Source organism: Leucopleurus acutus, assembly GCF_964270905.1.
Source record: "Leucopleurus acutus genome assembly, chromosome: 8".
Lineage (NCBI taxonomy): Eukaryota > Metazoa > Chordata > Mammalia > Artiodactyla > Delphinidae > Leucopleurus > Leucopleurus acutus.
The window spans coordinates 96,827,641-96,853,234 of NC_139151.1; the positions used below are offsets into that span (position 1 = coordinate 96,827,641).

Here is a 25,594-nt window from a genome sequence, read left to right on the forward strand (position 1 = left end):
ATTTTATATAATAAGAATTTCTTTTGGGAAAAAAAAGCCATTATGCTTCCTTTCCAAATCTTGCTTATATTCTAATTGTCCTTTTTTGTTGTTGTTGGCAACACAATTTATTGCTTTGCAATAACAGACTGAAGGCATGGATGCCTCACGCAGAGATTTTTCTAGGGTAGATTAGCAGTGTATTGTCCTTTCTTTGAAGTATGAGAGACAGGGTTAATTAAATGTGCTTAGAAGAATATACCGGGAGACAGACTCTGGTGGACGCTGCTGAGTTTTTAAGGTCTACTAAAACAACGGTAACTTATAACCTCCCATATCATTTGCCTTATTCATTTTCTTAAGTTTCAAACAATTATTTCTCTTTCTTCACAGGACTGTACTCTTCACTTTACAAAGCCTTAAATTAAGACTCAAATTGCATGACAACCTGCCTGTACCTTTAGGTAAATGCAACTTCTTTCTTTTAAGTAAAATAATCTGGAGTAAAAATGTTTCAGGATAACTAAAGGGGGAATATCAGTGGTAAATTATGTTGTGCTGGAAAAAAGAACAAAAAAAGGCAGACACCAAACACCTCCATTTTCCCAAGATTAAATGATTATTAAAAAAGCGTGCCACACTGTATAGAAATCAACATTCTCTCCCATAATTCTGTGCATCTGGGACTATAGAAATGTCACTGTCCCTGCCCCACATCTTCAAATTAACATTCTCAGGTCACAACAATAAGTCTTCCCAAAGGGGACCTTCCGGAAAAACAAGCTATTTCCTCGGCTCATATTTCCCTGGAAAAAAAACAAACAAATAAAGTCTAGTGTGAAAATGAGGTCAGCCAGTCCAAATCAGCAGAGACAACTGGACAGATTTCTGAGAAACATGACTAAAATGACCAGCATAAAACCGGGACTATCACTACAGAGTAGCAGTTTGTATTCTCTGACTTAAGCTGAGCTTCTGTGGAATTAACTACAATTCTGACACACCGATAAAGGCAAGTATTTCTTACCTATTTAGACAGAATTCCCAGTTTGGATTCTGGCTCTGCCACTTGCTAGCTAGCTGGATTATCAAGTCAATTCATATCAAGTGTTGAGAACAGTCCTATCACGCAGTCAAGTGCCAGCTTTTGTTTGTTTGTTTGTTTGTTACTTTGACCGCGTGGCACATGGGATCTTAGTTCCCTGACCAGGGATTGAACCTGCGCCCCCTGAAGTGGAAGCGTGGAGTCTTAACCACTGGACCGCCAGGGAAGTCCCTGTGCCAGCTTTTATTTGTTTTGAATGGAATGGTAGATCTCTAGGGAGTACTTAGAAAATCTTATAATTAAAGTAGTAATGTTGTGAGTTTAAATGAGTAGACTCTGAAGTTAGACAGCCTGCATGTAGATCCTGCTCTCCCAAACACTGGCTGTGTGACCTTGGGTTACATAATTGGCATTATTTAACCGTTCAAAGTCCCCGTTTCTTCATATGTGAGGTGGGATGATAAAGAACGGTACCTATCCTCACACGGCTGTTTTGACGGTCATGTGAGCTGATACATGAAAAACTCTTAGCATAATGCCTCATATACAGTAAGTGCTCAGTTAAGATTTGCTGTTGTCTTAAGCATTTAAAGGACTAACCGTTCCCTAGGTAAGGTGTCTGATACCCTACTAATTTTCTATTTGCTTTCTTCCTATAGCAGGGGGCTGGTTAGGAAGTGGGGAAAGAAGGGCCACCTTTCCTTTTAAACGGGGACCACAAAAGGACATTGTAACACCGAGAATGTAAAACTCAGAATGAAACCCAGAATGTTCATGTTAGGTCTGTCTGGCAACCATCCAAGTGTCCTGGCCTGGGTTCACAGCAGGGCTTGTTGGGCACGCTGAGCAAAAGCCCCCCCAGCAGCACCTAGGCCTTTGCGTTCAGAGTTCAGGCTGGGAAGCCTGAGCCCTGTGAACAAAGGTCTTTCTCGTATGTGTCACCGGTGCTATAATATAATGCAACAAAGAGTTTCCTCATACAATTTCTTCTACAATCCTTTAAAGAGTGCTTCCCATTCAGAAACAGCTGTCAACTGATGGCCATTTGTGATTCCATGTTAAGTTTAGCCCAAGCCATTTATCATTTTGCTTCCTAATAAAGCTCTGCCTGGATTCATCAAGAACTTTTGGTTGGAGACGACCTACACCTCACAACTGGAGTCTGGACAAAATCATCCACTAACATGACTCTAGAAGTACGAGATCAGCCCTTTCAACAACATTGTGACAAATAATGTCATAAGTAAATAACTTTTTATTGCTCAGCTTCTCTAAATACTGTAGGAAAACACCTGAATATATTAGGAGATTCTGAAAAGTTACAAAAAGGTGAGGTTGGAAAAAATAATCTGAAATCAAGGGCATCATTTTAACAACCAGGATAACTGTCTACCCAGACCTTATTTGTAATTTGAATGTGATCACTCAAATGGCTTCCAGATCACATCTAGGAATTCTTAATTCTCCACTACCTCTCCTGATTTCCAAGCAGTACATTTTATTACTATGCCAGAGTGACATATGGAACATTGAAAAGGGTACATTAATTGGTAACTAAAGGATAACCTACAAGAATTAACCTGGGATTCCAGAGATATTTAAGAAAAAAAACAAAAACAAAACAAAATAAAATACGAGGAGGGGAGAGGGAGGGAGGGAGACAGAGAATGAGAGAGAAGTACCTCTTTTTGTAGCATGCACCAGCAATCTATCCAAGAAGAATATACTGGGGAGTAGGGAGGACATCCACCAGCAAGCCTGAAACAGAATAACAGGTTAGCTACTGAAGTCAACATTTATAAAACATTCTCTCAAGAGCTCAGTAAATCTTTGTCAAAATATTCTTCCTGGAAAGTTCCCTGAGAAGCACTTTTAGTTCTGAAGAAACAGATTCTATTGGAGCAGGGGAAAGACTGAGCATCCAAAATGGGTCGCCGTCCCTTACATTTAGGTTTTGAATCAACATAACAGAAACAGAAACTTGAACCAGTTATGTACTTTCTAAAACATCTAGGTTTAAATTTATGGACAAATGAAATCCTAGAACATAGTAATTATATGATTAAAAAGCAGGGAAAGGGAATTTAAAAACTAAGTAGTATTCAAAAGACTCCAAACTTGACAATGGACAGTGGTGTGAAATGGTGGTGACTATATGCTCTTACTCAGGTATAACCCCTTATCACTTCTTCTCTCAAAAACTGCAAATAATAATAGTAACAACAACAAAGACAACAACAACACACTTAACTAATCCTTCAAGCCTGCTCTGGGCCGAAATGTGGCAGCTGCTCCACAAATCACAAAACAAACTCCACACAGCTATCAATTTGATATCTTGTTTGAAAACAATGACATGTATAATGGCATATTGTGGCAGGTACTCCAGAGGAACAGAGTTTTGAAATAAATCAAGAGGCAAAACTTCTGGGACTTCCCTGGCGGTCCAGTGGTTAAGAATCCGTGCTTCCGGGCTTCCCCAGTGGCGCAGTGGTTAAGAATCCACCTGCCAGTGCAGGGGTCATGGGTTTGAGCCCTGGTCCAGGAAGATTCCACATGCTGTGGAGTAACTAAGCCCGTGCATCACAACTACTGAGCCTGCACTCTAGAGCCCCGCGAGCCACAACTACTGAGCCCGCGTGCTGCAACTACTGAAGCCCGTGCACCTACAGCCCGTGCTCTGCAACAAGAGAAGCCACCGCAATGAGAAGCCCACGCACTGCAATGAAGAGTAGCCACCGCTCACCACAACTAGAGAAAGCCCGCGCACAGCAACAAAGACCCAACACAGCCGAAAATAAAATAAATTTAAAAAAAACCAAAAACCACCATTCACTTTATAGCAGTACACCATATATACTCAATAAATATTTGTTAATCAATAAATATTAAAAAAAAAAAATGAATCCGTGCTTCCACTGCAGGGGTTGCGGGTTTGATCCCTGGTTGGGGAATTGAGATCCAGCAAGCCGTGCAGCGTGGCTAAAAAAAATTTTTTTCAATTAAAAAAAAGAGGCAAAACTTCTGTCCAACCTGGTAGAGTCAGATGGCGCCTAGAAGCTGGAAATCAGTGGTGTCCAACACCACACCCACCCCTTCCCCAGCCAGTATATGAAAGGTCAAGAAACTTTCCATTTTCAACCAAATTTCCTACTTTTCTTACTTGAAAACTCACTTTCTCTGTGAAGCCCTGAGGAAAAACAGGTACAGGTTGTCATTCAATCCCTGACATACCTTTTGTAACTTTCGAAAGAGAGGATAAGGACTTAAAATAAAGGAGGGGGCTTCCATGATGGCACAGTGGTTGAGAGTCCGCCTGCCGATGCAGAGGACACAGGTTCGTGCCCCGGTCCGGGAAGATCCCACATGCCGTGGAGCGGCTGGGCCCGTGAGCCATGGCCGCTGAGCCTGCGCGTCCAGAGCCTGTGCTCCGCAACGGGAGAGGCCACAACAGTGAGAGGCCACGTACCGCAAAATAAATAAATAAATAAATAAAGGAGAGACTTCCCTGGCGGTCCAGTGGTTAAGACTCTGCGCTACCAATCCAGGAGGCATGGGTTCGATCCCTGGTCAGGGAGCTAAGATCCTGCATGCCGCACCTCGTGGCAAAAAACAAATAAAAAAGTTCTTTTTTTTTTTAAATGTGAAAGTAGAGTAATTTGGTAATTTTCCCACCCTTTTCAGAAAAGAACCTAGACTACTGGCAAGTGCACATTATTTATAAATGCTTGAGAAATATTATTTGTGCCCTTCTCTATTCCAAAAAAGGATATGAAGTGGCTGCTTATAATACAAATTGATGGGACTGCTGGTACATGGGGCAGACAGAGAAAAATTTAGGAAATCTATTAACAGCAACAACTGTACTATCCTCCCCAAATTTCTACCAGGACTGCCCTACCTGTCAGGCATACAGGCAGCGAACTACTAAGATAAGAAACGCAAGGCACTTACCCACAGTTGTTGACAGCCATAAGATTAGAGACAAGCACAAAGGGATACGTCAACATACTGGCAAAAAACTGTAAAAGAGTAAAAAGACAGCTAAGTTACTAAGTCATTCCTAGTCTCCTTTTTTCTTCTCCCTTAGTCTTAGTGCCACTGTGGTCAAATACTCCAACATTGGTTTTGCTTTCTCAGTATCCCAGGAGAGACTAAATTACACGTTTTTGAGCCTGCAGATGTTTCCTCCTCTTACCATACCACTACATGCAACCTTTTAACCAAAGACCAGAAGGCTTCTCTTATTCTGTGATTGAGCCCACATTCAAATAAAACTGAACTTCATCATTTAAAAGTAAATACAACTAAATACAATCAGCATTTCAAAATAGCCCTGAAGAAAACAAGACAACATGAATATCCTTCCAAAGACAATGGAGACTACTTCAAAAGTCAACTACTGGAAGACTCCACATGATTCAAGAGGGTGAAGTTTCCAATATAGGTTCAGCACGATACAGTGAGAAGCAGGGGCAGATCTGTGATGAGAAGTGCCCACTCACCCCTCTGAAAGCTGAACAGCACCAAACTATGTAGGCTTGTTATTACTGTTACTGTGATGCAGGGATTCTGGGTTATTCTTACCTCTGAAAAATATTAATAAATTTGAGAGACTTTCCTGTGAGACAGTTGGTTGCTTTAAAGCAGTGATGACAAAGAAGTTGAAAAGAAAAGAAAAGAGAAGGGAAGAGAAGAAAAGAAAACTACTCCTAAAAAGGGACTTCCCTGGTGGTCCAGTGGCTCAGACTCCATGCTCCCAATACAAGGGGCCTGGATTTGATCCCTGGTTAGGGAACTAGATCCCACATGCCGCAACTAAAGATCCTGCATGCCGCAACGAAGATCCCACGTGCCACAAATAAGCCTCGGCACAGCCAAATAAATAAATATTAAACAAACAAACAAACAAACCTACTCCTAAAAGGCTAAAAGGATTTTTAAAAACTTACTCCTGTGACAGCTTGGGAATAACTCTTCATTTCATTCATGGTGGAAACCTAGAACAGGAAGAAAGCCTTTATTAGAACGAGTAAGAAAATTAAGCTGATATAACAGTTAATCCCCAACCATATCAATATATTCTATCTCTGCATTATTAGTTTCTTTGACAACTTGAAAATTAATTTAGAGGATGAAAACATAAAACATTATGAGCATAAAAAGGCAGTGATCAAAATGATCAACTTGATTCAACATTAACAGACAAGTTCATATTAGGCTAGGATGGCTTGGAACAAATATAATAGCCTCAGGATTTCAAAAACAACAGAAATGAGATTGGTAACCTTTTCCGATGTCCTAGAAATATTGATACAATCCCTGGAAACAACACTGACGGTATACTGAGGGACAAGTCACTCCCTCCGTATACACCTAGCTGTGTACCAGATGCTGTGGGGAAGATCAGTCTCAGTACTCAAGAAACCAAGCACGTGGATTTTTAGTCCTACCCCTGGCCTGGGGGTGTCCTAGTTCCCACCATGCTTTGGGGCTAACTGTGTTCAAAGAGGTATACAACTGCTGAGACTGGAGAAACATTGCTTATAGGGAAGGCTGATTCTCACCCCCCACCCCACCCCCAGGCTAAGGTTTCTAGAAAGCCCAATACAGGAGTCCACTTAACACTTCAGATTAGATGAAACACCTGCATATACTATAAAACTATCCTGCTTCATGGTGTCCTCTAACATTAGGCATCAATAAAGAAGTGATCTCCTTGCAGCATGGAGAAAGGTAGACTCTTAGGCTCACTCTGCCATACCCTAGGGACTTTCTAGGTGGATCTCTCTATAGTAAACACTATAGGGCACTACATTAGCCTTTAAAATTTTGACTATTAATATATAGCTATATAATGATGAGTCTGGCACACCAACTGCCATCTTACTTTAAAGCTAACCTAGCTGCCAGGTGGATACAATGAAGTCCGCACCAGCACATCTCAAGGGCACAACCTACCCCACTGTCCAGTGCATAAGTATTGACGAGGTAGGCCAGTGAGTTACAGAGCCACAAAGAAATGATGTCACCTAGGAGGCGAGGAATAAGACCCCTACATGAAGAAAAAATAAAAGTAAGCACCAAGAAATGTGATCAGCAAAAAGACAATTCACTCAATATAAACACTTCTCAAAGAATTAATTTCAAAACACTCTAGAGAACTGAAAAGACACTGAATACGAGAACTTAACCAATTCATTCTAGTTAATATAACTGTTCTTGAGGCTAATCTCTAATGACTTTTATTCTCATTTAAAAAATGCAGGTCAGCTGTACCCCTCTAAGATATGGCCAATGGTTCAGCTTACTATTAATAACTATAAGCAAGGAGGCAAAAAATGTGCCTATTTCGGAGAAGAGACTTAAATATGATTATTGCTAAACTACTTGATATTCAAATTTGGCAGGGTAAAAGATGAGAAAAATTACAAAATGAGAATGGCCCAAACACAGATACAGGTGAAGGGCATCAAAAAACATGTTTCCAGGGCTTCCCTGGTGGCACAGTGGTTGAGAGTCCGCCTGCCGATGCAGGGGACACGGGTTCGTGTCCTGGTCTGAGAAGATCCCACATGCCGCGGAGTGGCTGAGCCTGCGCGTCCGGAGCCTGTGCTCCGCAACGGGAGAGGCCACAACAGTGAGAGGCCTGCGTACCGCAAAAAAAAAACAAAAACAAAAAACATACACAAAAAAAAACATGTTTCCAGGGCCTAGTTAACCAAGGTGAGGCAGTGTGGAAGAGTGGGACAAACATTACCTCACAGACTGAAGACCAGCGTTTAAATGCCACTTCTACCACTTATCAGCTATGTGATGGGCAGCAAATGAACTTCCCAGAGCATCAGTTTTTTTTAAATCTCTAAAATGAGAATAATAATAGCTGTCTTGCCTATTTCCCAGAGTATTTATGATACTCAAACATAAAATCAAGTATGTGGAAACACTGAAAATTAAAAAGGACCATTTAGTTAATAATGCGGTTTTTGTTGTTAACAGAAGAACAAGGGTAGTAGCCTAAGTTCTTCCAAAGTAAATTCAAGGGAATGAATATAGTGCAAAAACGTATTCCCTCAGGATAAAGAAGATACATGTTAGATAATTTTCCATTTTTCAAAAACTAACTTTCCTCATTTTATCAACTATATAGTAATTGAGAACTCACTGTAAGGGTAGAAACTTCAATGAATTTATTTAAAAAAACCAACAACAACCCTCATTTCACACATTTTAGATGTGCAGAGCAAAAGTTTGGGATCTCTACAAGAAAATTTAAGTCAGATGGGCCTAAATGGAGTTTAACATGAATTAAACTCAGAGAGTACATTTTCTCTGAGGTTTAAACAAGGAGTTATGTCCTCGTTCTCATCAAAGCTTTCTACTCACACAAAAATCACATGCAGAAATCAGTAATTTACTCACGCAAAAAATCCTAGGATGCCCTCTTCCCGATAGATAGTTGCTATGGAGTCACAAAGTCCACTAGGTTCAGAAAAAAGAAACATAAAATACATTAAGATTATTTTGGAGCTATTAAAAAAAATATTCAATTACCACTTCTGACAAGGTGAAACTTATACCTCCACCCCTGCTCCCTTTTCTACCACCCTCACTCTGCAAAGACGGTTGCATTTAGAGATAGAAGTGGAGATATTAATACCTAAGGGTGTGGTCACAGGCAGTCAGGGTGAATTCTGGCTTCAGTGGTCCTGCAACTTACCCTGAGGTCCTGGGAGGCTCCTAAACCTGTCTGGGCCTTTATCTTCGATTTTACTGTTTTTTTGTGTGTGTAGATCAAATGATATAAGATACATGAATTTGTTTTATAAGCTCTAAGGCATCATAAAAATATAAAGTATTATTATTCTAATACTTTGGCTTCAACAGATCTCCCTGAATACTTGAAAACAGAAACACTTACCAGTACTTGGATTCTCTGCCAATGAATTGTACCATAGATCTCAGAGTGATCACTATAGAACACAGAGAAAAGATTTTTAAGCTACATCGAGATAAATTTTAATAGCCCTGGGGGAAAAAAAAAAAAGGTTTTCCCACCTAAAGACACTTTGCTATCTGGATAAACTGGATAAAAGCCAAAACAAGCAAACAGAAAACACACAGGCAAGGTACTTTAGTGAACTCCCATGTCAACCTATCTAAGTAGTCAGGAGAGACGGTGATATAAAAGAAAGATAAAAATTCAGATTTCAGTTATCAACTGCAAACATACCATGGAAGGGATGTGTGATGAGAGTAGCAGCAGAACGAGCCATCATCTCTCGAGTTGTCTAGAAAGAATCAACACACACTTGTGAAATCTAAATAAATGACACTCAAATTCCTGAGAGAAGTCATGTGGGTGGACACTGTAGAATAAGAGAGTGAGTGACAGAGCACTCCCGCCCTTCCTGGAGTCAGGAAGAGTAGCCTGAATGGGATGCAATATAATACACTATCATTAGCACAGCTTTCACTCATGGATTTCAATACTGTTATAGTTACTTCTCAAAATTTCTCTGCAAAGCAGGTTTCTGTTATCTTCTCAAATTTACAGATGAGAAAAACAAAAGCAAAGAAACAGGGAAAAGGACTTCCCTGGAGGTCCAGTGGTTAAGACTCCGCGCTTCCAATGCATGGGGTGCAGGTTCGATCCCTGGTCGGGAACTAAGATCCCACATGCTGCATGGTGTGGCCAAAAAAAAAAAAAAAAACAAACAAAAAAAAAACAGGGAAAGTCACCAGCAAACAGTAACCTAGCTGGAATAAAACTAAGAGGCTTGGGGCTTCCCTGGTGGCGCAGTGGTTAAGAATCCACCTGCCAATGCAGGGGACACGGGTTCGAGCCCTGGTCTGGGAAGATCCCACATGCTGTGGAGCAACTAAACCCATGCACCACAACTACTGAGCCTGCGCTCTACAGCCTGCAAGCCACAACTACAGAGCCCACATGCCACAACTACTGAAGCCTGAGCGCCTAGAGCCCGTGCTCCACAACAAGAGAAGCCACTGCAATGAGAAGCCTGTGCACAACGAAGAGTAGCCCCTGCTCGCTGCAGCTAGAGAAAGCCCACGCGCAGCAACGAAGACCCAACGCAGCCAAAAATAAATAAATAAAAATATAAATTCAAACAAACAAACAAACAAACAACTATGAGGCCGGTATTTAGACTATTAAGTTGCTCTCTCATTGTGAGTGATTTTAGAGACTCTGATACTCTTAATATCTACACTAGACAAATGTCAGGCTCTATTTAATCTATACCAACGTCTCAAGGAGAACACAACAACATTCATCTGTTTTTCGACCACAGCCCCGTAACTGTGCAGTATCTTAGAGCTCTATATTTACCCTAGCTTATCTTTCTTGTCTAGGACTCTGTAAAGAGGTTAGTAAAAAATTCAATCACAATACTTGGAGGTAGGCTGTAAATATAGCAGGTCCGTCGTTCGTTTTTGCATTTAAACATTACCTTCATTTAGTTAAGAGATCTCACCCCTACTCTAATGGTAGTTCTAAGAGCCTTACGATGAACTAAATAAAGTTAAGAAAATATAAAACACATATTAATACATGCATCTCTACTTTTAAATAAAATCACTTCATGAAAATTTACAAAAAACAAAGTTGACTCATCTGACATCTTGGCCTATAGCGATGTTTGTTCAGTGATATATACTTTAGAAGGCAGCTTTCAATGAAAAATTGTGACGTCTCTATAGACAATTAGATAATGTAAAGACTAGAAATAAAAGAGTATTATTAAGCCAGGCATGCAACAAACTCCCAATGGCAGAAGACAGGAGTGGGAAATGGACGTTAAGGACATCTCAAAGTCAGAATAATGTTGTAAAAGCATTTCTGGATATATAATATCCAACACACAAAGGCCCTGGCCACTATTTTAATACTTTTGGGCCAGAGATTTCCAACTCTATTATAAGAGGTTTCAGTACCTCTTCAATTTTAAAGATGAGTGGGCAAATTATGTTTCCTTGAAATTCCAAACAGCAAGCAATGCTTTTTTCTCTCTTTATGTTCTACATGCAGTAAAGCCCATATTAAATTGAAAGTTTAATTTTGTTTGGAACAGACACTGAACATACAGGCCTGATGATCCTGATTCCACAACTGCCAGCTTGCTCTGATTTAGAGAAATCATAATCACCTTACCTCCTTGATAACTCGGTCAAAGGAAGATGAAACTTCTTTCAGTACATTTCCAGATCCTGACTCCTGGAAATCAAAATGAAAGTAGATAGATATGTTGATGGTTTTAAATAGAACTGTTCAAACTGGTGGCCATCCTGTATACCAACACTCTCTATGATCAAAGGAAAGCTGACTGCTTGTCCGTTTTCCTAAAGAGGACCAGAGAGCAACAGTAGCTTGCAGGGAAAATGGACTCATGCATAGAAATTGGCTCCAACATACCTCAGCCTTGTCACACTCCTGGTAATGCTACAAAGGAAGAGAAAAGAAAAGAAAGGATGATTAGGGCTATCATAGTGTTATTGAGACAGAACATAAAATGAAAACTCTACTGATTGGCAGAAATTAAAATAGTTGATTTTTTTGGCTATAAATCTCCAATTAATTTCTACTTCTAATTAACACTTGGAAATAAGTGTCTCTAAGATGATCTTGTTGCTAAATATAACATACTGATTGGTCAGCTCATAAAAATGCTTATCTAAAAGAAGAAAAAGGAAAACAAAGCAAAGCAAAAATCCAAGAACATTATTTTTATTTATTTATTTGAATTTCTGAATTTCATTTATTTATTTTTATACAGCAGGTTCTTTAGTTATCCATTTTATACATACTAGTATATATATATGTCAATCCCAATCTCCCAATTCATCACACCACCACACCCCCGACCCCGCCTCATTTCCTCCTTGGTGTCCATAAGTTTGTTCTCTACATCTGTGTCTCAAATTCTGCCCTGCAAACCGGTTCATCTGTACCATTTTTCTAGGTTCCACATTTACGCGTTAATATATGATATTTGTTTTCCTTTCTGGCTTCACTCTATATGACAGTTTCTAGATTCGTCCATGTCTCTAAAAATGACCCAATTTCGTTCCTTTTTATGGCTGAGTAATATTCCATTGTATATATGTACCACATCATCTTTATCCATTCGTCTATCAATGGGCATTTAGGTTTCTTCCATGACCTGGCTATTGTAAATAGTGCTGCAATGAACATTGGGGTGCACGTGTCTTTTTGAATTATGGTTTTCTCTGGGTATATGCCCAGTACTGGGATTGCTCAGTCATATGGTAATTCTATTTTTAGTTTTTTTTAAGGAAGCTCCATACTGTTCTCCCTAGTGGCTGTATCACTTTACATTCCCACCAACAGTGCAAGAGGGTTCCCTTTTCTCCACACCCTCTCCAGCATTTGTTCTTCGTAGATTTTTCTCATGATGCCCATTCTAACCGGTGTGAGGTGATACCTCATTGTAGTTTTGATTTGCATTTCTCTAATAATTAGTGATGTTGAGCAGTTTTTCCTGTGCTTCTTGGCCATCTGTATGTCTTCTTTGGAGAAATGCCTATTTAGGTCTTCTGCCAAGTTTTGGATTGGGTTTTTTTTTAATATTGAGCTGCATGAGCTGTTTATATATTTTGGAGGGTAATCCTTTGTACGTTGCTTCGTTTGCAAATATTTTCTCCCATTCTGAGGGTTGTCTTTTCGTTGTTTGTAGTTTCCTTTGCTTTGTAAAAGCTTTTAAGTTTCATTAGGTCCCATCTGTTTATTTCTGTTTTTATTTCCATTACTCCAGGAGGTGGATCAAAAAAGATCTTGCTGTGATTTATGTCAAAGAGTGTTCTGCCTATGTTTTCCTCTAAGAGTTCTATAGTGTCCTGTCTTACATTTAGGTCTCAAATCCATTTTATTTATTTTTGTGTATGGCGTTAGGGAGTATTCTAATTTCATTATTTTACATGTATCTGTCCAGTTTTCCCAGCATCACTTATTGAAGAGACGGTCTTTTCTCCATTGGATATCCTTGCCTCCTTTATTATAGATTAGTTGACCAAGTGCGTGGGTTTATCTCTGGGCTTTCTATCTTGTTCCATTGATCTATTTCTGTTTTTGTGCCCATACCATATTGTCTTCATTACTGTAGCTTTGTAGTATAGTCTGAAGTCAGGGAGTCTGATTCCTCCAGCTCCATTTCTTTCCCTCAAGACTGCTTTGGCTATTCGGGGTCTTTTGTGTCTCCATACAAATTTTAAGATTTTTTGTTCTAGTTCTGTAAAAAATGCCATTGGTAATTTGATAGGGATTGCACTGAAACTGTAGATTGCTTTGGGTAGCAAAGTCATTTTCACAATATTGATTCTTCCAATCCAAGAACATGGTATATCTCTCCATCTGTTTGTATCATCTTTAATTTCCTTCATCAGTGTCTTATAGTTTTCTGCATACAGGACTTTTGTCTCCCTAGGTAGGTTTATTCCTAGGTATTTTATTCTTTTTGTTACAGTGGTGGTAAATGGGAGTGTTTCCTTAATTTCTGTTTCAGATTTTTCAACATTAGTGTATAGGAATGCAAGAGATTTCTGTGCATTAATTTTGTATCCTACAACTTTACCAAATTCGTTGATTAGCTCTAGTAGTTTTCTGGTGGCACTTTTAGGATTCTCTATGTATAGTATCATATCATCTGCAAACAGTGACAGTTTTACTTCTTCTTCTCCAATTTGGATTCCTTTTATTGCTTTTTCTTCTCTGACGGCTGTGGCTAGGACTTCCAAATCTATGTTGAACAGCAGTGGTGAGAGTGGATATCCTTGTCTTGTTCCTGATCTTAGAGGAAATGCTTTCAGTTTTCCACCATTGAGAATGATGTTTGCTGTGGGTTTGTTGTATATGGCCTTTATTATGTTGAGGTAGGTTCCCTCTATGCCCACTTTCTGGAGAGGTTTTATCATAAATGGGTGTTGAATTTTGTCAAAAGCTTTTTCTCCATCTATTGAGATGATCATATGGTTTTTATTCTTCAGTTTGTTAATATGGTGTATCACATTGCTTGATTTGCGTATATTGAAGAATCCTTGCATCCCTGGGATAAATCCCACTTGATTATGGTGTATGATCCTTTTAATGTGTTGTTGGATTCTGTTTGCTAGTTTTTGTTGAGGATTTTTGCATCTGTATTCATCAGTGATATTGGTCTGTAATTTTCTTTTTTTGTAGTTTCTTTGTCTGGTTTTGGTATCAGGGTGATGGTGGCCTCATAGAATGAGGAAACATGACAAATAACATACAAAGGAACTCCCATAAGGTTAACAGCTGATTTCTCAGCAGAAACTCTACAAGCCAGAAGGGAGTGGCATGACATATTTAAAGTGATGAAAGGGAAGAACCTACAACCAAGATTACTCTACCCAGCAAGGATCTCATTCAGATTCGATGGAGAAATCAAAAGCTTTACAGACAAGCAAAAGCTAAGAGGATTCAGCACCACCAAACCAGCTCTACAACAAATGCTAAAGGAACTTCTCTAACTGGGAAACACAAGAGAAGAAAAGGACCTATGAAAACAAACCCAAAACAATTAAGAAAATGGTAATAGGAACATATATATTGATAATTACCTTAAATGTAAATGGATTAAATGCTCCAACCAAAAGACACAGACTGGCTGAATGGATACAAAAACAAGACCTGTATATATATGCTGTCTACAAGAGACCCACTTCAGATCTAGGGACACATACAGACTGAAAGTGAGGGGATGGAGAATGATATTGCATACAAATGGAAATCAAAAGAAAGCTGGGGGGCTTCCCTGGTGGCACAGTGGTTGAAAGTCCGCCTGCCGATGCAGGGGACACGGGTTCATGCCCCGGTCCGGGAAGATCCCACATGCCGCGGTGCGGCTGGGCCTGTGAGCCATGGCCGCTGAGCCTGCACATCCGGAGCCTGTGCTCCGCAACGGGAGAGGCCACAACAGTGAGAGGCTCGCGTACTGCGCAAAAAAAAAAGAAAGCTGGAGTAGCAATACCCATATCAGATAAAACAGACTTTAAAATAAAGAATGTTACAAGAGGCAAGGAAGGAAACCACATGATGATCAAGGGATCAATCCAAGAAAAAGATATAACAATTACAAATATATATGCACCCAACACAGGAGCAACTCAATAAATAAGGCAACTGCTAACACCTATAAAAGAGGAAACCGACAGTTAACACAATAATAGTGGGGGACTTCAACACCTCACTTACACCAATGGACAGATCATCCAAATAGAAAATTAATAAGGAAACAGAAGCTTTAAATGACACAATAGACCAGATAGATTTAATTGATATTTATAGGACATTCCATCCAAAAACAGCAGATTACACTTTCTTCTCAAGTGCGCGCGGAACATTCTCCAGGATAGATCACATCTTGGGTCACAAATTAAGCCTCAGTAAATTTAAGAAAGTTGAAATCCTATCAAGCATCTTTTCTGACCACAATGCTATGAGGTTAGAAATCAATTACAGGGAAAAATATCGTAAAAAACACAAACACATGGAGGCTAAACAATACATTACTAAATAACCAAGAGATCACTGAAGAAATCAGAAAATACTTAGAGACAAATGACAATGAAAACACGATGATCCAAATCCAAGAACATTATTTACTAAACACACACATATAGCAGGGGACACACGTTCAAGCCCCAGTGCAGGAAGATCCCACACACTGCAGAGCAACTAAGCCCATGCACCACAACTACTGAGCCCGTGCTCTACAGCCCCTGAGCCACAAATACTGAGCCCACGCGCCACAACTACTGAGCCTGCATATCACAACTACTGAAGCCTGCGCACCACAACTACTGAAGCCTGCGCACCTAGAGCTGGTGCTCTGCAACAAGAGAAGCCACCACGATGAGAAGCTTGCGCATCGCAACGAAGAGTAGCCCCTGCTCGCCGCAACTAGAGAAAACCCGTGTGCAGCCAAAAGACCCAACGCAGACAAAAGTAAAATAAATAAATTTAAAAAAACCAAAAAACACAAAACATAGCTTAGGACTAAGGCTATGGAAAAAGCCTCAGGGCTTTTTCACGGAAAAAGCAGGTCTAATACCAAATTAGGGCAAGATGCTTTTCTTCACTGTACAAAGAACAGAGAATTGGTGCTAAGTCTGAATAGCTGAAACCACCTCACTTTTCCTTTTGTATCTGCCTGTTTCTAAACCAAGCAAGAGAGAAGATGCTTTATTCTTCTGGAGAAGAGAACATGAAACTGCCAGATCTCAGACTGCACTGGAAGAGGAAATATTACTTGTGGGATATTTCAGAAATAGAAGATGGGCTAGGTGAAATACAAGAACCAGACAACTGACCTCCTAGTCATAACCAGATTTAAAAAATAGAGAACACTGTCTTTTACGAAAAGAATTACATTTTTAAAATAAAATCAGAGGAAAGAGAACAAACAACATGATTAAGCGAAATGATGGTTTTTGGTCAAATTCCAGGTCTTTGGCCAGAATTAATTCTAACAGTTTCAGGAGTTTTTAAAAATCCTCACTCATTTCTAGACTTTGGTTTTCACTCCATTAATAAAATTTTCAACCTGTCTCTTCTACATTATTCTGAACACATTTCAATTTAATTCTTGTTCAGATATACAGAACTCTTTCTTGTTCAGAAAGACCTGAATTGGTCTTTCTTCTTGATTGTATTAGTTGTTTTTGATACTAACTATAGTACCAATACCCTGTTCTATTTCATCGGGCTACATGTGAAACAATTATTCCAGGTACTTGGTTACCTCAAGTTTGTCTTACTTTTCCTTAACTTGATCTCAAGCAGTAATTTCACTCTTGGTCTATACATAAACCTCTTTGAACTAGATGACAACTACTTTCCCACATGAAAATCTAAACCTCATTTAGGTAACAGGAACGCTTCCACTGAGCCAAAGTACAGTGTGGCTGGAAAAGAGTAGTAATCAATCCACCAAAAACATCGGCCCATTAAAACTCCATCACTCTGACCCACGGGCCACCCAAAACGCTGCTTCTAACATTCAGTCCACAGGCATGATGACAAGAGTAAGTACAATGAATAACAAAACTGCTTCCATGTGAGGAACTAACTGGAAAACCTCTCCAACTCAATTCAACAAAGTCTGAAGAGAATTTAAAACCTAAGCCAATCAGATCATGAAACTGATTAACAACACCACGATTCATGAAACTGATTAACAACACCACGATTTGCTCATCAAATGATAAAAAAGTAGAATTGGGCCAACATTAAAGCCTTAAAATATACATGGAGGATTGTACCAATTATTATCAGCAGTGGTTTTTTTTTTTTTTTTTTTTTTTTTGGCCAAGCCTTGCAGACTGTGGGATCTCAGTACCCTGACCAGGGATCGAACCCATGCCCTCTGCAGTGGAAGTGTGGAATCCTAACCACTGCACGGCCAGGGAATTCCCTGTACTGAGTACTACTGAAATAAACAGTCACAAATAAACACTATCCTACTTTAACGTTTATCTTGTTAAGTTTAAAAAAAATAAATTTGTAACAGAAAACATTTACTAGGAGTAACACTAGGAATAAAAGGAAAATAACATGAGAAAGAAATGTATGTTTTAACCAGCCTTCTTCCTCCTTCAAAGAAATAATATGAGCTACACAGGAGCTCAAATGAGTGTACTTAATTTCTGCTCAGAACAACTGGTCCAGAGGAAGAAGCTTGTGTAGATCAAAATCAATTACTTCATTTTATACAAATTCTCCTTGCTTCCCAGGAAAGAATTAAGAATGGGTATTTCAAGTAAATGTTTTTCAAGAGGAAGAAAGGCCATGGATGTAAAGACGTATATCTTTGAAACTGCTCTTGATCAAATTGTATGTAAAAGATTATCTACGGCTTCCCTGGTGGCGCAGTGGTTGAGAATCCGCCTGCCAACACAGGGGACACGGGTTCAAGCCCTGGTCCGGGAAGGTCCCACGTGCCGTAGATCAACTAAGCCCATGCGCCACAACTACTGAGCCTGCACTCTAGAGCCTGCAAGCCACAACTACTGAAGCCCGTGCGCCTAGAGCCCGTGCTCTACAACAAGAGAAGCCACCGCAATGAGAAGCCCACACACCACAATGAAGACTAGTCCCCACTCGCCGCAACTAGAGAAAAGCCCATGCACAGCAACTAAGACCCAATGCAGCCAAAAATAAATAAATAAATTAAAAAAAAAAAAAGGTTATCTAGCTCAATGCTTTGTGACCACCTAGAGAGGTGGGATAGGGAGGATGGAAGGGAGACCCAAGAGGGAGGAGATATGGGAACATATGTATATGTATAACCGATTCACTTTGTTATAAAGCACAAACTAACACACCATTGTAAAGCAATTATACTCCAATAAAGATGTTAAAAATAAAGAAAAGGTTATCTAAATCTATGGGAAGATGGACTGATTTTCTTCTTACCTGTAAAACTTTACCATGGACCACAGTTCCAAGGACCCCTGAACACAGTCTTGGAGTTAAGCCTGTGAACAACCCACGCTTCCCATCGATGCTCGCAATGTGCTGAGCTAAGAACACAAGTAGGAGATTTACATTCTAGTTGAAAGTAATGGTTACACAGAAATTTCAAGGAAACATGCTTACTATATATTCTTTCAGTAACTCCTATCACACCCTTCAATGTCCTCCAATTCCAAATAAATCAAAGACACTTACCATAACAAAAGAGACCTGGAAGCTGACAAACTTGCCGCCCAAAAATATTTCGTCCTATTGTTGGAGGAAGAGGCTCATATCCCACCTTTAAAAACAAGACACTAAATCAATACTAAGCAACATTCCCAGGAATGCCTGAGTTGCAAGGTCTTGAATAAAGAACAAATTTAGAGTTATATATATATATATATATATATATATATTTTTTTTTTAGAGTTATAATTTTTAACACAAGTTAAAATGCAGTGTATATTTTCCAAGACAGTGATGAAGTATCATCCTTGTCAGTTCTGGTGTGTTTTTTTTGTTTTGTTTTTAATTTTGTCACTTGTTTAAGACTGGTTACAGGCTCCCCTGGTAGCGCAGCGGTTGAGAGTCCGCCTGCTGATGTGGTGGACACGGGTTCGTGCCCCGGTCCGGGAGGATCCCACATGCCGCGGAGCGGCTGGGCCTGTGAGCCATGGCCACTGAGCCTGCGCGTCCGGAGCCTGTGCTCTGCAACAGGAAAGGCCACAACACTGAGAGGCCCACGTACCGCAAAAAAAAAAAAAAAAGACTGGTTTCAATAAACTGCAAGTTTTCTTTTGGTTCAAATTCTACAAAGTAAACCATGTAGCTGAGATAGACTGGCATCAATCTAAAAATAGAATAAGGGAATTTTTGTGTTAACAAAGCTACAGTTTACTGAGGACGCTCAAAAATATTTTCTAAAGAAAATCAAGCACATTTTTAATATCCGGACAAAGTGAGAAGACTAAGCCAGCAACAACTTCATATTTGGCTAGCAAAACAAACCACTCAAAAGGCAAATGCAGATACAGCTGGGGATAATTCATTTGGGAAATAATTACAAGCTAATAAGTCCATGTTAAAGGAGCAGACTGTCATGAACAATCTAACGAGTCATTTTAGAATTAATGTCATCATTTTATTTCTACAATATATTCAGACTCTTTAGTGCCAAAGGGATACTTGAGAGAATGAATGTTGTCGGACATGGTTTTGACTCTCCTGCTGTGATTCTCAACCTGTTCAATTAAAGAACTCCTGAAAGTGTCACTGTGCAACTATTTTTAAAACTGAGTATTTGGGAATTTCACCAAAAGCCCTGAGACACTTGGCAACACAAGCATGTTGTGCAATAAGGATTAAGGAGTTTTTGAGGCAAGAGCTCTGAATGTCACTAGAAAATCTTGTCTCCTGGATAAGGACTGAGTAATGGGCTTATATCAGATTTACTGAAAAATGCTTTTACCTCAGATATTATCTAGCTGCAAATGTGCCAATTCTGTTTTAGATGTCACAATACATTTCAAAGATTTTGTTCTTTCTTTTATTTTTTGGCCGCCTCTAGTGGCTTGCGGGGATCTTAGTTCCCAGATGAGGGATTAAACCTGGGCCTTCAGCAGTGAAAGCATGGAGTCCTACCTAACCACTGAACCTCCAGGGAATTCCCTTCGTTCTTACTTTAAACAACTTATTTTACAATAGTTCTTTACATACAGGTTCTGAATCCACAAGCCTCAACTCAGCAACACATAATATGGATTAGTATCATTAACTCAAAAGTAAGAAACGAGGCCTTCCCTAGTGTCTTGCATATTTCTGACAGAAAGGCAGATGGTGAGGACAGGGGTTCTATCCTTGGTACTACGCATGACGTAATTACGTCAACTCTCAACAAAAGTTAAAAAAATGAATGACCTGCCCGTCACAGGGAAATTCAGAAAGGCAACTGAACAATACTACCTAATGGTCTATAGTCAGCTAAAACCGGGCAAACTTGCCTGTGAATATAAAATACCATTTAAGAATTATTTCACAGTATATTAGAAACTAACATATATCCTTAAACTCGATAAAACTTTCAACTGAACTGATTTCACATCACTCTGACATGTGACTTTTCACTGTCATGAGCCACATGGGCTGCTGCTGAAGAGGGTTCAGTGGATCCTTCCGAAATGTGACTCATCAACCGCTTGATTATCACTTCTGAATGAACTCCTTGTGTTTCTCTGGGTATCTGGTGCTAAATCTCAGAACAGAAGAGCAGTAGTAACAGCAACAAGAGAAGAGAAAACAAAAGCTAATAAAGTGTTGGCTCCCCTCGAATTTCAAATTTGTCTTCAACAGATTTCACGTCTTGCGTTTGGGGCCGGGGCGGAGAGAAGGATGCTCATTTCAGAGCAGCGGAGAAAGAAAGGCTGGGAAGCCCTTGGCGGCGCCCAGCCAGGATCAACCTCAGGGAAGAGAAAACAAAGTTCAGGGGAGCCATCAGGCAGGGCAGGGCAGGGCACGGCGGCAGCCGGATACCAGGAAAGGAGCGGGCCTCACGGCTTGGCTGTGAGGCGAGACCTCGGGAAGGCCCACGGGCAGTGGGAGCTCAGCGGGCGGTGGAAGTCGTCCCTGCCGGGAAGGAAGGGGCGGGCAGCAAAGAAGGAGCAGCATCTCAGGAGACTGAAGGCCCTGAAGGTTGGAGCCGGTTCTCAGGCGCCTTGGGCAGCGGCGACCGAACAGGGCGCCGGGCGAGGAAGGGAAAGGCGACGACTCATACCTGGATGAGCACCTTCACGTACATGAGCGGCTGGGACAGGATGGTGAGACCGGAGCCCAGGAGCACCTGACTGGCCGCGTCCGCCATGATGGCACCCGCGGACGGACAGACAGACGGAGCCACCAAGCTACCACGCCGATCCGGGATCACGTGCCAGGGCCGCCAGCTTCACTGGCCCGCCCGCGGCCCGGGAGCACGCACGCACCGGCGCGCGTCTCCCCGCGCAGTCCCCGCCCCGAGAATTGGCAAGGGCTCGCGAGCGGGCGCAGAGCTCGGGGCGGGGCTTGCGAGCCCGGGGCGCATGCGTTTTGGGGTGGAATCCGCGCCCTCCACTAGGAACAGCAGTTTCTCCTGCGCTTGCGCAGGCTGGAAGCATCCGGGGGCAGAAGAATGGGCGTGGCGGTGGGGAGTGACCCTGACGGCAAAGGCAAGGTCACAGGAGTGAAATGAATTGGAAAGGATTCGTCCATGTTCTTCGCTTCTGCCCTTGCCCTTTTGGCATCAGCAACATAAGCTCCAAAGAGTATTCAGCATCAGAATCATAAACAATGTAATGGCCAGCAAAACTAGATAAGTTTGAAAAATGAATCCATCGGGGGTTGCTACACATGTACTCATTCATTCAGTTAATGTTAACTTCTCAGAAACGCCTTCTCTGACGTCTATTTAAACTTACCTCCCCTTTATTTCCTACTCCATAGCCTTGCAACACTTATCATTGTCTGAAATTTATCTTTTTGTTTCCTCCACCAGAATGTAAACCCCGTGAATCCAGGAGCCGGGACAGCCTTTGTTCCTTGTATGTTCAGTGCCTGGCACATTACTAAGTGCTCAATAAATATTTATTGCATAAATGAACAATTACTTCAGTGATTACCAGGCTACAGGTTATTAGAGGCAAAAAGAAAATGGCATTGTCTTCAACCCTTCAGTCACAGCTCACACATTCTATATCAACTTTTAGGCAGAGCCTGGTGCAGAGAATAAACTGAGAGTGGAGACTTGCAGTTCAATCTTGGCTCTCTTTTGTATCAAAATGATTCAGAAGTCATTTTTTCTTCTTCAGTTTTCAATTTTTGTATCTAAATCTAAGGATTACACTACTACCTGCCTCTCAGGGTTATTATTGAGCGTTAAGTGAAATTGATAAATTGATAAGATTTTTAATAACTATATTGAAATACAAATGTTAGTTTTAATTAATATTGTCCTGGACTCAGCATGGTGCTAGAGAGGCAGTTTACAGAGCAGGAGGGAGCCTGGACTTTGGAGTCTAATTGACCTGGTCCAAATTTCACCTCTACCAATTATTAACTGTGTGACCTATGGCAGGTCACACGACTTCTTTGAACCTTAAACAAATGAGTATAGTAATGTCTACTTCATATTGTTGTTGTGAGAATTGAATGAAATGATATGCCTACCCAGCTTGGCACATGGAAATATAATACCAAATTGTAGCTTTTAGAGTTAAAAGAAATTTAAAAGTTGATTCTAACTAAATCCAGAAATTTTGATATTTAACCATAGAGACTATTTAGCAAGGGGACATTTTTTTCTGATTTTTAAAAAAATAATTAATTAATTTTTGGCGGCATTGGGTCTTGATTGCTGTGCACGGGCTTCCTCTAGTTGCGGAGAGTGGCAGCTACTCTTTGTTGTGGTGCATGTGCTTCTCATTGCGTTGGCTTCCCTTGTTGCGGAGCACGGGATCCAGGGTGCGCAGGCTTCAGTAGTTGTGGCTTGTGGGCTCTAGAGCGCAGGCTCAGTAGTTGTGGCACACAGGCTTAGTTGCTCTGAGGCATGTGGAATCTTCCCAGACCAGGTATCAAACCCGTGTCCCCTGCCTTGGCAGGCGGATTCTTAATCACTGTGCCACCAGGGAAGTCCCTGATTTTTTTTTTTGAAGTGTAGTTTATGTACAATATTATATGTTACAAGTGTACAACATAGTGATTCACAATTTTTAAAGGTTATACTCTATAGTTATTATAAAATATTGGCTATATTCCCTGTGTTGTACAATATATCCTTGTAGCTTATTTATCTATTTATTTATTTATTTTTTGCGGTATGCGGGCCTCTCACTGTTGTGGCCTCTCCCGTTGCGGAGCACAGGCTCCAGACGCGCTGGCTCAGCGGCCATGGCTCACGGGCCCAGCCGCTCGGCGGCATGTGGGATCTTCCCAGACCAGGGCACGAACCCGTGTCCCCTGCATCGGCAGGCAGACTCTCAAACACTGCGCCACCAGGGAAGCCCCTAACTTCTTTTTTTTTAAATTAATTTTTATTGGAGTATAGTTGATTTACAATGTTGTTAGTTTCTGCTGTACAGCAAAGTGAATCAGTTATACATATACCTATATCTACTCTTCGTAGATTCTATCCCCATATAGGTCATTACAGAGTATTGAGTAGAGTTCCCTGTGCTATACAGTAGGTTCTTATCTATTTGAAATTTATTTTATTTATTTATTTTTGGCAGCGTTGGGTCTTCATTGTTGTGTGTGGGCTTTCTCTAGTTGCGGCGAGTGGGGGCTACTCCGTTGCGGTGTGCGTGCTTCTTATTGTCGTGGCTTCTCTTGTTGCAGAGCACGGGCTCTAGGCACGCGGACTTCAGTAGTTGTGGCATGAGGGCTCAATAGTCGTGGCTCTTGGGCTGTAGAGCGCGGGCTCAGTAGTTGTGGTGCATGGGTGTAGTTGCTCCGCGGCACGTGTGATCTTCCTGGACCAGGGATTGAACCCGTGTCCCCTGCTTTGGCAGGAGGATTCTTAACCACTGCACCACCAGGGAATTCCCTAGGTTCTTATCTATTTTATATATAGTAGTGTGTATATGTCAATCCCAATCTCCCAATTTATCCTTCCTCGCCTTTCCCCCTTGGTAACCATAAGTTTGTTTTCTACGTCTGTGACTCTATTTCTGTTTTGTAAATAGGTTCATTTGTACCATGTTTTTAGATTCCACATATAAGCGATATCATATGATATTTGTCTTTGTCTGACTTACTTCACTCATGTTCTAACTTCTTAAGTTAGATGCTGTGTTCGTTTTCTATTGCTGCCATAATAAATTGCCACAAACTTAGTGGCTTAAAAAGATACAAGTTTATTATCTGACAGTTCTGCAGGTCAGAAGTCCAGTAGGAGTGGCTGATATCCAGCTCTGAGTCCCACAAGGTTGAAATCAAGGCATTGGCCCACTAGAAGCTTTGGGCGAGAAGTTACTTCCAGGCTCATTCAGGTTGTTGGCAGAATTCAAGTTCAGTTCCACATAGTCATAGGACTGAGGTTCACATTTCCTTGTTGTCTGCTGGCCAGTTTTCTCAGCTTCTGGAGACTCTGCTAACAGTTCCCTGACTTCATCTTCATAAGCTGGCAGTGGTGGGTCCAGTCTTTCTCATGCTTCAAATTTCTCTGATCTCCTGCCTACTAATCTCTCCTGCCTCTTCTTCTACCCCATCTCTCTGATGAAGTCTTCTACTTCCCTCTTCTGCTTTTAAGATTTCATGTCATTACACCTGACCTACCTGGATAATTCAGAATAATCTCCCTATTTTTTTTTTTTTTTTTTTTTGCGGTACGCGGGCCTCTCACTGTTGTGGCCTCTCCAGTTGCGGAGCACAGGCTCCGGACGCGCAGGCTCAGCGGCCATGGCTCACGAGCCCAGCCGCTCCGCTGCATGTGGGATCTTCCCGTACCGGGGCACGAACCCGTGTCCCCTGCATCAGCAGGCGGACTCTCAACCACTGCGCCACCAGGGAAGCCCCTAATCTCCCTATTTTAATGTCAGCTGATTAATAACCTTAATTCCATCTGCAAAACCCTTTCATAGCAGTACCTAGATTAGTGTTTTGATTAAATAAGCAGCAGACAGGAATCTTGGGGGAGACCTTTAGAATTCCGCCTACTATAGAGGCTTACTTCTTTCACTGTTACCCTTTCGTATTCATTACCATAAGCATTGGACATCATCCTTTTTTTTTTGGCTGCACTGGGCAACATGCAGGATCTTAGTTCCCCGACGAAGGGATCAAATCCGTGCTGCCTGCAAGAGTCCCCCCGTCCCCACCAAGCATTTAAGTATGAATTTCCTTTTGAGCACTGCTTTAGCTCATAGCTTCTAATATGTTCTTCAATAGTTAGGAATTTGGGGTTTGGTTTCTTCTTTGACCAAAGATTTGTTTGAGAGAACTTTTTGTTATCTTAGTGGCAGTTTTCGTTTTACCTCCCGGATAATATTCATTGCTAGTTTTATTGTTTTGTGTTCAGAGAATGTTGACTT

At 40.9% G+C, this 25,594-nt stretch overlaps 1 protein-coding gene across 1 annotated transcript; it reads right to left on the reverse strand.

Annotated features, from left to right (window-relative positions):
• Nucleotides 1-575: 575 nt before the first annotated feature.
• Nucleotides 576-21,527, reverse strand: MTCH2 (mitochondrial carrier 2). Its single transcript, XM_082844618.1, has 13 exons — nucleotides 21,310-21,527; nucleotides 18,753-18,837; nucleotides 18,498-18,604; nucleotides 11,460-11,486; nucleotides 11,199-11,261; nucleotides 9,258-9,315; nucleotides 8,946-8,997; nucleotides 8,447-8,506; nucleotides 6,986-7,079; nucleotides 5,977-6,024; nucleotides 4,979-5,046; nucleotides 2,707-2,782; nucleotides 576-785 (listed from the first exon to the last, which is right to left on the reverse strand). The coding sequence occupies exons 1-13, from the start codon at nucleotides 21,394-21,396 to the stop codon at nucleotides 699-701; spliced, it is 912 nt and encodes a 303-aa protein (XP_082700744.1). The 5' UTR covers nucleotides 21,397-21,527; the 3' UTR covers nucleotides 576-698.
• Nucleotides 21,528-25,594: the final 4,067 nt, after the last annotated feature.